At 51.0% G+C, this 12,162-nt stretch overlaps 1 protein-coding gene across 2 annotated transcripts in view; it reads right to left on the bottom strand.

The window, feature by feature from the left end:
* jing (AE binding protein 2 jing) overlaps positions 1 to 12,162 on the bottom strand; it is a 155,500-nt gene that overhangs the window by 53,703 nt on the left and 89,635 nt on the right. For both annotated transcript variants that reach the window (XM_084584553.1, XM_084584554.1), the window contains exons 2-3: positions 3,586 to 4,366; positions 937 to 1,974 (exon numbers count right to left, since the gene is read on the bottom strand). In XM_084584553.1, the coding sequence (XP_084440679.1) occupies positions 937 to 1,974; positions 3,586 to 4,366 (1,819 nt within the window). The remainder of the gene's footprint in view (positions 1 to 936; positions 1,975 to 3,585; positions 4,367 to 12,162) is intronic.

Below are 12,162 nucleotides of genomic sequence, written 5' to 3'. Positions count from 1 at the left end.
CGACCAAGGCTGATTCGCTCTGTAGCGCTTTAGGTCGGCTCGGGCGCCCAGCTCCGATCGACCAGTGGAAATCGCCATAAGTTAAGAGGGAGCCCACGACGCCGATCGTAAAAGGGAAGGGTCCGCCGCACCGCCACCACAATGCTCGTCAAAAGAAATCCCGCTGCGTGCTCCGAGAGGAGGCGCAAGAGGAGAGCCGAGCGCACACGGTGGCCGCGCGGCGTCCGAAATACGCCGAGTCGGGTGTAGGGGGCTCTTTAAAACCCCTTTCCCCGGACACCAAGAGTGCCGCCGCGACGTAAGGCCGGCATAACCCATAATACAACGCAACGACAGACGTTACAAGGGCGGATTTATGGGTTAGTCTGGTTAGGGCGACGAATCCAATCTGAATCAATTTTCTTGGCTTTTTCCGCCGAAAAATAAAGTTCGATACAGTTTTCCTCCGTAATTTTTTTTTTTTCACCTCAAGGCGGCGAGCGAGCCTCATAAATCCGACCCGCCTTACCACACTGGCAGAGCTATTCAATTCTATCAGTTACACCACTGAAAGTGCGACGACAGTGTGCCATCTATGAGCTTGGCAGCCACTTATTAATGGCGCTCTCCGAAATCTGTTTCCTCCCCTATATTCGCCTTTTATGCAGCCCTGAAGCCTTTCGCGTGCATGACGCCCGCGGCAAGACCAAGTCTGCTATCTCCGAAATTGTAGTTCAAAGCAGAGCGCCGCGGATTGTGGCGCCGCGGGACTTGGTGCCCAGTTCCGAAACAGGCACGACGATCAGACTTCTGATCTTACTAAGCAGATTCGCAGACACATTAATCCGCTCGACTAGACTTGGAGCTTCCTGAGCCGTCTCGCTGCTGGCACTACACGAAACGGTATCCAGTGAAGTATCAGTAGAAAAAAAAAAAATGAGGGTCAACAGGACTCACCTTGCACCCTTGCCACCGACAGGCGTAAAGGCCTTGGTCCCTTGTCTGAGTATCGACGTGCGCCGCCCGGACGTGGTCGCCGAGAGCCTCCTCACTACGGAGCCGCATCTCGCAGTCCAGCCATCGGCACGAGAAGAGGCCATCCTCCCCGGCCAACACCGAGGACTGGGTCGACGAACAGGGCGAGGGCGCCGCCGCGAACGACGAAGACGGGGAAGATGACGTGCACGGCGTAGACAACGAGGCCACCGCCACCGAAGACGTCGACGGGCCCACCGCCGTCGTCGTCGACGACGAAGCATTTGAAGGCGATGCCCCTGCCAAAGACCCTATCGTCGGTGAGGCGGCCCTCGGCGGAGCGGTCGCCGCCGCCGAAACCGCTCTCGACAACGCGGCCGCCGACGTGTCCGCATTCTCTGTAGTCTCTGTTTCTAATAGACACCCCGACTCTTCGTCGTCTGGAATGCTTCTGCTACTACTGCTACTACTGCTGCTGCTGCAGTCGGGTGAAGGAGGCGGAAATGGTGCCTCCAACGCCGCCTGTCTTAGGTGATGCTGATTCTTATGGTTCAGTTGCTGCTGCTGTTGCGAGTTGTGATTCGGTTGTGATGAGTGGCTCGGCAGGGAATGGTGGTGATGATGACCCGTGCGGTGTTCGAGGATGTGGTTCCGGCGCTCCTGGCTTCTGCTAGCCTCCTCGCAGTCTTCGTGAACGTGGCGTTCCTGATGGCGGCTCTGCTGGCGGTGATCTGGGTGACGATGGATGCTGCGCGGCGACGCTGCCTGGTGATGAGTCTCGTGGTGACGGCGCAGTTCTGGCTGCTGTTGTTCCCTGTGGTTCCTTAATGGGCTTGTTGTACAGCTGGTGCCGTTGCTGGCGGTGGTGCTGGCAGTCGTGGTGGTACTGGTACTGCTCGTCGTAGTCGCCGTGCGTTGCGGGTCCAACCGTTCGGCCACGAGGTCGACGCAGTGACGAAGCAGAGACTCGACCTCGGCCTCCCTACGCCTGCATATGTCCTCGTCCTCGGGCTCCTCATCCTGCGTGTCACGCGTCCGTGTACGGTGTACTCACCGCTTTCCAGACATCTATACATCTAGAACCAGTACGCTCAGGCCTACAGACAAAACACGATTGGTTAAGTGAAGTGCGCAAGTCGTCAGTTAGGGCTTTCGAAAACATCACAATACCAACTAGAGGAGTAACCGAAATATTCCTCCAGAGTAAAAAACATTAATGCCGAGTTTATATTTCCGTGAGTCCTAACTGACGCCAGGCACATAATCTAGCACAGCACACTAATGATACCCGCTAAGCCAAGGACTAGAAAGAAAAAAAAATCACCCTATAGTGCAAATATCTACAGCGATAGCTGTATCACCTTCGCCATTGGTCGGAAGCAGTCTCTTAACTATATATAGTTCCCACAACTGCGGCTCTACGCCAATCACCGCGCGCGCCGGTTAGTCTGCTGGGCCTAGCTTGCTGTCAATTACCCTTCAGGTAGGCAGTAACCGTTGCAGCGTCACGTGACCGCTCGTGGAAGGTGACCACTCAAAACTTCATGGCGTCGTTCTCGGTCCCGCTACAGACGATGAGCAGCCTCAAAAAGATCCCCTCATACAGCTATCGCCGTAATGGAGTAGCATTAAACTGTTACCTGCGTGCACTAGTTGACCCCAATCCGGACGCCGTCAGCGGGCGGTGACGGCGGGTGAATGAAAAGAACGTTACGTACAGAAATAAGCACAGTTAAAAAAAAAAAATGTAAGATCCCGATTCCCTCCGCGCTAAGCTGTTATCGGAATCACTAGCGGCATCACAGTTAAAGCCCGCTCCAGCAAAGACTGGCTCCTCGCCGGCACTACTGGTATGATTGATTGATTGATTGATTGATTGATTGATGCCTGTTTTGGCACGGATTGATACCTGTTCTGTTGGCAGCATGCCACGAGCTATCGGGAGCGCGTATGCCGCTCTGCTGTCTGGAGCCCACGCGATCCGAATGACGTGAAATTGCAACTGCTCCAAAACTCTCCATGCTCGAAGGAGACAAGTTTTCTGGCAACGGCGGCTGCTGCCACGGGCCTATCTGCGCCCACAGCTTTCCGCGTCCCCTTTCAAGCGATAACGGTATCTCGTCGGCCTACTCTTGGCTGCCACTGCCAAACTGAATCTCGCTTGCCAATCAATAGCATGCATAAGACGGCTCACTTTAAAATTTAATGGAAAAGATGAGGCGCCTTCAGCGTTCTAACGTGCTGCAAAAACTGTCTTAACTCCGTTCAGACGGCACAACCAATGAATCTCATAGACAACAGCTGGTAGGTTATCAACATAGGTGAATTATCTCACGTGCCTTTTCAATGCGCCCAGCAAACGTACCGACGAGCGTCACGCGCAGAAACCGAGACTGTGGCGAACACTATTCTCTATGTAAGGCTAATATCGAGGGCGTTCAGAAAAAGCTGGTGAAGACACACTGAGACAATCGCGAAAGAAAGAACGTGAAAGACAGACCAGGAAGACGGAAGGGAAATGAAAGAAGAGAGAGAGAGAGAGGAAAGGCAAGGCTGGCTAGTCTACGAGGTGTTGTGCTTCCTGGCCCTTAGTAAACTGTGACATACCTCTGAACTCGCATGCTGGCTTACCGATACGGCCGTGCCATCCCGTTTCCTCGCGTCCCCGGAGAGCTTCCTCTTCCGCCTGCTCTTGACACAGCTTCCCGGATGCGGCGGCGAGGGCGACGTCACGTGGGGCACATACTTCAGTGACGTCACTGGCGACGCTTGCCGGCACGCGGGAGGCAGCACCGTAGCACACAACTCGGCTTGGGATACCACGGGCCCGGAGCAGCTGGAAGACGACACTGGCACGCTCGACGGCGATGACGTCACGGACGATGACAATGACGTGGGCGGCACCAATAGCGAAGCCGCAACAGTCGATGTTGTACAGGTCGTTAGAAAGGACGTCACGGCAATTGCCGACGATGTCACCGCCGCAGAGGCAGACGACGATGATGAAAGACTGGAGGCCAACGCGGACGAAAAGGATAGTGGTGGGGTGGCGGCCAAAGCAGACGACTGTGGACGCGGGGACGCGGCGGCAGGGCAGCACGACTCCGAAGCCGCGGCCGAAGCAGTGGCGGCGGCCACGACCTCGTCGACGAGCCGGAGGTCTCTCTTTCGGGCCTCGGAGGCGGACTCGCCCTGCCGGTGCTGCTGGGGAAGCAGCAGGCGGGATAGGTTGAAGCCAGAGTCCGGCGTGGCGTCCCCGAGGTCTCCCAGGTCTCCGGAGACCAGGCTGGCGACGCTGTCCGGCAGGCCCTCTGCGCCGGCCGAGTCGCTGAGCACACTCTCGGGCGAACAGGGCGCTGACGAGGCGGAGTCGCTCGAAGACCGGCATGACTCTCCGCTGCTAGTGGCCACACTGCGAATAGGAGACGGGGGGGTCACCGGTGAGCGAAAGCAGAAGCACCATACACTTTGGGCCTTTCTCCAAAGAACTGTCCAAAAGTTTCGCTTTGAAATTCACGTAGCGGGGAGGGTGAGAACGGTCTGGAACGCTAGAACATTGCAGATGCATAACGAACATCTGGAACGCTGCCGATGCATAAGGGGCCATACGGCATGCGCCAGCAAGAAACCCACTGATTACTTTTGAAAAAGGTTTTACCTCTCTCCGTGGTATAACAACATAGCCAATACGAGCGCCAGCACTATACAGTATAGATAAGAGAGCGCACCAGGAGCCCGCAGTTGCTAACGGCGGTTCGGCGCAGCCAGACAAACTTTACGACGGGTAACTCGGTAACCATATTTACCTAAAGCTGTGTAACGTCGAAAAATATGCATTTTTTTTTTTTTCAAATGAGTTTCCCACACCGTAACAAGGAGGCAACTTGCATGATCACAAGACAGACATACTTGTAACAATTTAGGGGAGAAAGTGAGACGATCTCTAGTACTCGTGAAAAAAACGTCTCGCTGACAATAATGAAAAAGAAAAACAAGCATCGCTAATAACCGACAAAAAAAAAAAAAAGAAAAAAAAAGCGCTCCCGCTTACCACTACTTTATCAATTCAACAACAGCGCAAAATGCGCATCGCTTGCCCCGAAAAAACTTATTCTTTTTTGCGAAAGTATTCACCGCAGCCCAATCGCCACAGAGAGAAACAAAGTGCTTTCAGGAAGTGGGAAGAACAAATAATAGACACGCTCTTTGATTTAATCAACCGAAGTGGTCAGTGGAGTTGCTGGGAAAGTTTAAACGAGACTTCATTTCCGCGCAGTCCCTTGAGAGCTTTTGTAATTTTGTGTTCGAAGCATGCAGCACACGAAGAAAAAAACAATTGAGACTTAAAACACGAAGAAAGAGCGAAGAGAAAGGACAGCTATAAGGCTACGCCGTTCTCGAGTGTGGCAGAGGAGCGACGGAAAACGGTCACAAGCGCCGAAAATGGCTTTCCTGGGGCACCCAGTCACAGCTGAAGGAGGAGCTGTACGTTTCTGAACGCGTAGAGGTCTACGCTTCAGAACGAAGTCCAAGATCCGGATTAGCGGTCTGCTGCTAATTTATCTGTATCATTTCCACGAGATTCACCTGATAGGGCCGCTTTGTGGTCTCCCCGACAAGGCCACTACAAGGTCACACCCGCTGGCGAATGAGTAAATAGACTAATACATGCTGAACCTTGGTTTGGTTTGTAAGGTTTAACGTCCCAAAGCGACTCTGGCTATGACAGACGCCGCAGTGGAAGGACTCCGGAAATTTCGACCACTTGGGGTTCCTTAACATGCAATGACATCGCACAGCACACGGACGCCTCTCCGTTTCGTCTCCATCGATCTGCACTGGCAGGTGATTAGGAGGAGCCAAGCATGAACGCGAAACACTCGACCACAGCGGAGTGTTTTCCGTGTCCACTGCAGCGAACGCGCCAGACTCAAAAAACTGCTGCGTATATTTAATACCCCTTTTAATTTTCTCTCTACATATTCCTTTATGCCCTGTGGCAATAAACAACGTTATTAAAAAAAATACACGCCCAAGAAGGATACAATAGGTGTGACTCTTGTTCGCCTGTTGGACACTCGCCCCGTGTCGTCCAGCGATATTCACGCAGGACGAAGAAGCATTCATATATCCATTGGAACCTGTATTCGTTTAGAAATGGCGGATGCTTCGCGCCTACCCTTCAGGTAGGACACCGCGACGGAACTCGCACCAAAGTCCCTGCGAAGACCATCACGTGTGTCGGGTAACTTAGCTCTAGGTATGAGATAAGTTCGAAGCGCGTGTTCACGCGTTGGTAGAGGTCCGGTGCACGATATCTCCATAAGACACATCGGTACACGATGCCTTATGTACCTATCAGGTTTCACAATTGCAGGAACACACACCAAAACCCGGCTTACTCACTGGCCTGTGCCGACGGACATCGTGGAATGTACAATACTGGTCAACGAGAATGACCCCGATGGGCACGGGAAAAGAGACGTAGCACGTGACACGTCCGGGCATAAAAGAAAACGATGATCGCGCGAAGTGGTTTTCCTATTAGCACCAGCTAAAACTAGGTCACAACTGAAACTTGACACCACGTCTGTCTTCGCGTGCAGCTTCCATTTGGGAATCCACAACCAGAGTGAACTAGGTCCACGGTCGTTGGGCGCCCCAAACAAAAACCGATATTGGAGAGAGGTGAATGTCACGGACAAGTGTCAGAGTCGTGAACGGGGGTCCCTCGAACCACGGGCAGCAGCGCACACAGCTTGGCACCAGAAACGACGATCAAGACAGGGCGTAGGTTGGGGCCCCATCGCAAGCGCCGGAGGCGAGCCACGGGACACGTGGTCGGAGCGTTCATCCACGCGAACTCTAACCACGCGCCGTCTGTCACATTGTCTTTGTCGGCGACACAGAGGAGGTCGAACCACGTGACTCGGGGGGCGAAAGTCTCACGCCCTCTGGCACACACACGCGCGCTGCTTAGACACGCTAGCTGGGCTTTAAATGCATGCAGTGTTCAACACAAGGAGAGTGAGCAGGCGGGGGCCGAGGAGGGTGAGGGGGGTGCGGGAGAGACAAGCGAACTGTTTATACTTAGCAAACGAGACACACACGACGACGGTGCACATGCGGCACGCCCCACGCGACGTTTCGGGTTTCTCTAGCCCGCAGCGCGGGCAAGAGACACGGGCCCGCACACGAGCTTTACCACCCGCGTAAGCGGGTTCGAATGCCGGCCAGCTTCTTCTTTCCAAACGATGGGTGGATGCGAGCGCTGCACAGATAGATGCTCTCCCCTCAAGCTTTGCGACCTTTTGTGGCGAATATATAACGAGCGACCCCCTTGCCCTCTAGTGTTATAAGAGCTTCAATAAATGTTCCTCTCTCCCTACACGGTCGCGAAACAGCTCGAAGGTCAAGGAAAAGGAAAAAAAAAAAAAAAAAAACATGCCAGGAGAGCGTAGTCAGGAGAGCGTGGTCAGGAGAGAGAGCGTGGTCAAGAGAGCGTGGTCAGGAGAGCGGGATATTTGTGAAGGGAGGGGTGGTTGAAGCATCCAAACCGTGCCGTTGTCCCTATTCCTTCCCGACCGCATTCGTCCTCTACCTCCTCATTTTGATCTTTCGCCTCATCCGCTCGTTCTTTCTTTCGAAACCACCTTCCTGCAAAAACCATTTCACCCCGCTTCTCCCCCAGCGCACGGCAGAAATTAATTGCCTACGATTGAATAACATACATTCATCGGATCCCGGCTCGACATTGCCCTCTATAACTATGCATCCCCCCCCCTCCCCTTTGTTTTGTTTTTTTTTTAATTTTCCGTTCTTCGAAAGACATTGGACGACAAACCCAAATTCGTTTTGCAAGAATGAAACCGGAGATGATGTTTTCGATTCCTGGCGATCCCCCCCCCCCCCCCCCCCGCCCCTTGCCCACACACACACGCACAGTGGCAAGCGTATGCATATGCGCATTCGTGTAAACCGCAATCGCATTGCGGCACGAATTATATATGACGTCAGTTCCACTGGACACAAGCGGCGGTAATAACGGGTTCCAGCCTGACCCGGTGCTTACAAAATCTACCCGGACACGAGTAACGAATAGAGAAAGGGGAGCCTTCGCCTTCTCAGCAACAATTAGATCAGTCTGTGCACAGTTCCTCCCCTCCTTACTCAAACGGATCACGAATATCGTCGAGCGCACACTGCACCCACCTGAGCGTAGATTCCCATTGGTCAGCCGCTGTGCGCAGTGCCACAGTCTTACTGGCCGGCCAGTGTGATGACGTCACGTCGGTCTACTGACATCAAAGAGATTGCGGCTTTAAGCGGACACGCCATACAACTGCGACGGAGCAGAATGCTCTTCTCACGTGATCCACTGTGCTCTCAATATAAATTTCGCATTATTTTAACGTTCATGCTCCTCCTGTTATATCCCATTAACGTTTTAGACGATCAATTTTCTTTCGTAATGAGCTGTCGGTCGCTAAGTAGCTTTTGTTTTTTTATGCACCGGGCAAACGTGCACGCATTATGTGTTATCCAAATTCGCGAGATGACTGCCTGTAGCTTTTTTTTTTTTTTCTGGGAGGAAAGAGAGAGAGAGGGGGGGGGGTTAGGTTTTTTGTTTTGTACACCGTCAAAGACCGCGCTGCCCCGTTCGCAACATTGTGTGGCTCACTTTAGGGTTTTTTTTTTTTTTTTTTTTTTTCCTTGTTCTGAACAGTCAGGCTGGCTAGCTGCGACTTCAACATGAGACGGGTGTTTTGTGTATGTGTGTGCGTCTTTTTTTTTTTAAGTCAGACTGGGTTTCTCGTGCGTCTGTGGGCGCAATCCTTTGTCAAAAATCCATATTAGTAGTGTCCACCTTATTCGTCATCGAGCCTCACTATGTGGCCCGTGTTGCGCGATTAGCGACAGAAAAAGTCTTTTAGAGATGAAGCCGACCGGTGTGCGCTTTCTTTATTGGGTGGAAGACTTTAGCAACTCGAAGAAAAATCTGCAGGCTGAAGTTCCTGTACAGCATTTACAATGATTGTACCGGTATTAATAAACACACTTATCTAAAGCAGCCATATTACATTTCGGAGAGACTGGACAACACGAAAAAGGTTAAGAGTTATCAATGCCGCATTAATGTATTTAAGTATTCGTTTTTCCCAAATTGTGATATATTTCTTCCAGATCTCATGCGTTTGCCAGCGCTGTGTTAATGTATCTTATGTTATCACTTATACTACTTGTGAATTCATTTAGTGTTCTATCAGTGTGTTGTGTTACCTTGCTAACAAGTTTCCCTATATCTTCTTTGCACGTGTTATTGTATGTAGTTGTATCCCCCCTACAATAATGCCTCATGGGCGCTGTAGGTACTTGCAATAAATAAATAAATCTTAAGAAACCGAAATTCCAGCAGCGAAAACAGTACAAAGCGGAATTTATGCGTTGTCATGTACGACTACAGTTCGTAAAGATAGAAGAAAGAAAAAAAAAAAAAAAGAAACGCCTTCTTCAGCATATTACCTCGCGTTCGAGAGCAGTCACCTTCAGACTTAAATAATAATATCGCGAAGCTGGCCACAGTGCTGCTCGAAAAGTGCCGAACTAGGGTTCGCTCTAGGCTCTTTAGCTTTATTTGTATGTAGAGTGTTTGAGTTATTGTTCACGTGGTGTGTGATACGGTCGACCAATCAAGATCTGCTACAATCTACGGCGGCTGTAGTTTTCGGCGGAATGAGCTGTGTACGTTATTGCATAATAATAATTGAGATAATGACATGTACAGGGTCATCCACTGTTAATGTGGACACAACTTACAGCATTAAACGCGAAACCAACAGCGACAAGAAGCTGTAATCATTAATAATGGGGAGATCGAATAGAGGTACCCTTTGTTACTACCAGTTGCGTTTTTGTTTTCGCAAAAATTTCTAATTAGCCGTTTGTCCCACGGTTTGGAGTGTTGCAGCATTGACACCTGACAGGCGGTGTTATATATTACGCGCCGGTTGTATCGCCCTTCCAAGGAGACCAGCTCTAACAATCATTACCATGACTAAGAAACTGTACGCGGTAAGTTTGGAGGAGTGGGGTACGTTCTTTAAGCGAGCGCTTTCAAGGTGCGAGCAAATGCGGCATATCAGAGAATCATGTTCAATGAATAATCAAACGATTGCATGTTTCACGTGCCTCCCTGTGTTCCTGGCCCCTGAAGCCGTAGTCGATTTCCCTTATTGGCTACTAGCCCAAATGTCACTCAGTACCGCGAGCACTGAAAAGTCCTGACAAGTCTTCGTGAAACGACAGCTTTCACTCGCGAAGGCACTGTCTCTACTCTTTCCCCACGGTCTTTTCCACCAGAGCAGTCAGGGTAGTAACACCGAGTTCACGGCTCCCTCAAAGCAACGTCGCTCAGGGGACGTGGCGGGTGATGAGGCCAAAAATGCTCCCGCGTCATCGCTTACGTCCTCACCAAGACTGGGCCATTCGATCAAACCGGCAAAGAAATCGAGAACGAGCGAGAGGATACAGCGTGGGCAAGGAGGCGGAACCTCCTTCACACTGTCACTCAGCGCAGATGCGGTCTACACGTGGGAATGAGTGAGGAAAAAAAAAAAAAAAAAAAAAGAAACCTGAATACGAAAAACGCAACAGGGAAAAGCCCTCCATTTGTAGCAAAGCTCGACCTTCGTATGCTCGCCTCGTTGGGCCTTTCGAGCATAAGAAAGCAAGGAACAAAAAAAAAAAAAAAATAGACAGAAAGCGCGATATGGATTAATCGAAAAGCGCAACCGCGCCCTCCCTCTGCTCGGGTGTAAAGCCGAGGCCAAGAGCACGTCAAGTCGGCCCAGATTAATGAAGACGAAGTGTCGGAGGGGGGTCAAACGTGCTTCCTCGCCAGACGTCGCCCTCCTCGCGTCTCCTGAGGCCTTCTCCCCTCCCTCGAATACCCACGCTTGTGCACCCCACGCTTCTTCGTGCGTTCGCTTTGTTGCCTAGCCCCTGGATTGCGATGACGGCAGCCACTTCACTACGTCCCGGTTGCCGATCGGCGAACTCGGATCACTCGGCGGCCTCCCCGCGTTAAGACGTTCTGCGTATGCTAAAAGAGCCGTGATAAGTCAGTATCTCATTAATCAGCGAGCCGACGACGCCCGTGTCAAACCACGAGATTGCATTTATCAGTTCTGATTTGGTTTAGGCCCGCGAGGAATATATCTAGCGAGGAAATCTTTAGGGGCACCAAAAACGCGGTTGAAAAAGGGCACGCGGATTAAACACAATCTAACTACTGTGTAAAATGAAGGAGGAAAGATGCGAAAAAAAAAAAAAAAAAAACAGAATGAAAAAATGCAAACGCTGCTTTACTTCGATGTCTGCTAATGTAAGGTTAAGAAATCATGGACTGAGGCGGAGTGGCCTTTACTAAGGTCAACATTAAGGACCCTGTGAAAAATAGCACAGGCTCCACCGAACTCGAGAGAAGGCACGCCATGGAAGTAGATTAAGTCACTAAAGCGCAGGTCAAAGAATCACACGAGGTGCCAATTAATCGGGAGCCATTCACTGCGGAGTCACCCATAGCATATGCTTCGCTTTGGCATATTCTGACAATTTATAGCCTATTAAGTGGGGTTGGGCAAAGCCGTAAATGTTGGCCGCAATCAGTTCAAACTTCGATGCGTTAGTTGTTACGCAGGTCCCCGACTGGAGGAGATAAACTCATAGCCACTCCTGTGTCAGATTATGGGGCCCCTCCTACACATAGAATGCAAAACCCTCGGACTATCGATAAAGGATTTCTGATTTGGTCTGTAATCGAAGAGGAAAAGAATGTAGATTAATAGGACACTCAGCGAAATACGAAAAGACAGCCCATACATAGCCTTTTATGAGAGGCGGCAGTGTCGAAAGGAGGAACGTCAATAACAATCCCATGATAAATCCTATACGTGACAAACAAGAGTGCACTCACCAGCACACTTATGTACAACCTGTCTATTGCTTTAGTTATGATGCAAAGACGAGCCGCTGTACAGTCGGCCGCGAAAGCTGCGTATTCCACTCTGGTTGCAACAGAAAAAAAGAAACGCTACTTTAGTGCCACCTGACGGCCGTGCCTAGCGTCGAGAATCGATAATACTGAATGGAGCATATTGCTCACATTAGTTTTTCAGGTTATAATTTTTCCCCGTTTCGACCAGACGG

This window comes from Amblyomma maculatum, chromosome 11 (genome assembly GCF_055883805.1).
Source record: "Amblyomma maculatum isolate TAMU_Amacu chromosome 11, ASM5588380v1, whole genome shotgun sequence".
In the NCBI taxonomy this organism is placed as follows: domain Eukaryota; kingdom Metazoa; phylum Arthropoda; class Arachnida; order Ixodida; family Ixodidae; genus Amblyomma; species Amblyomma maculatum.
The sequence above is the reverse complement of the archived record's forward strand: the minus strand, read 5'-3'. Positions and strand labels throughout refer to the sequence as shown.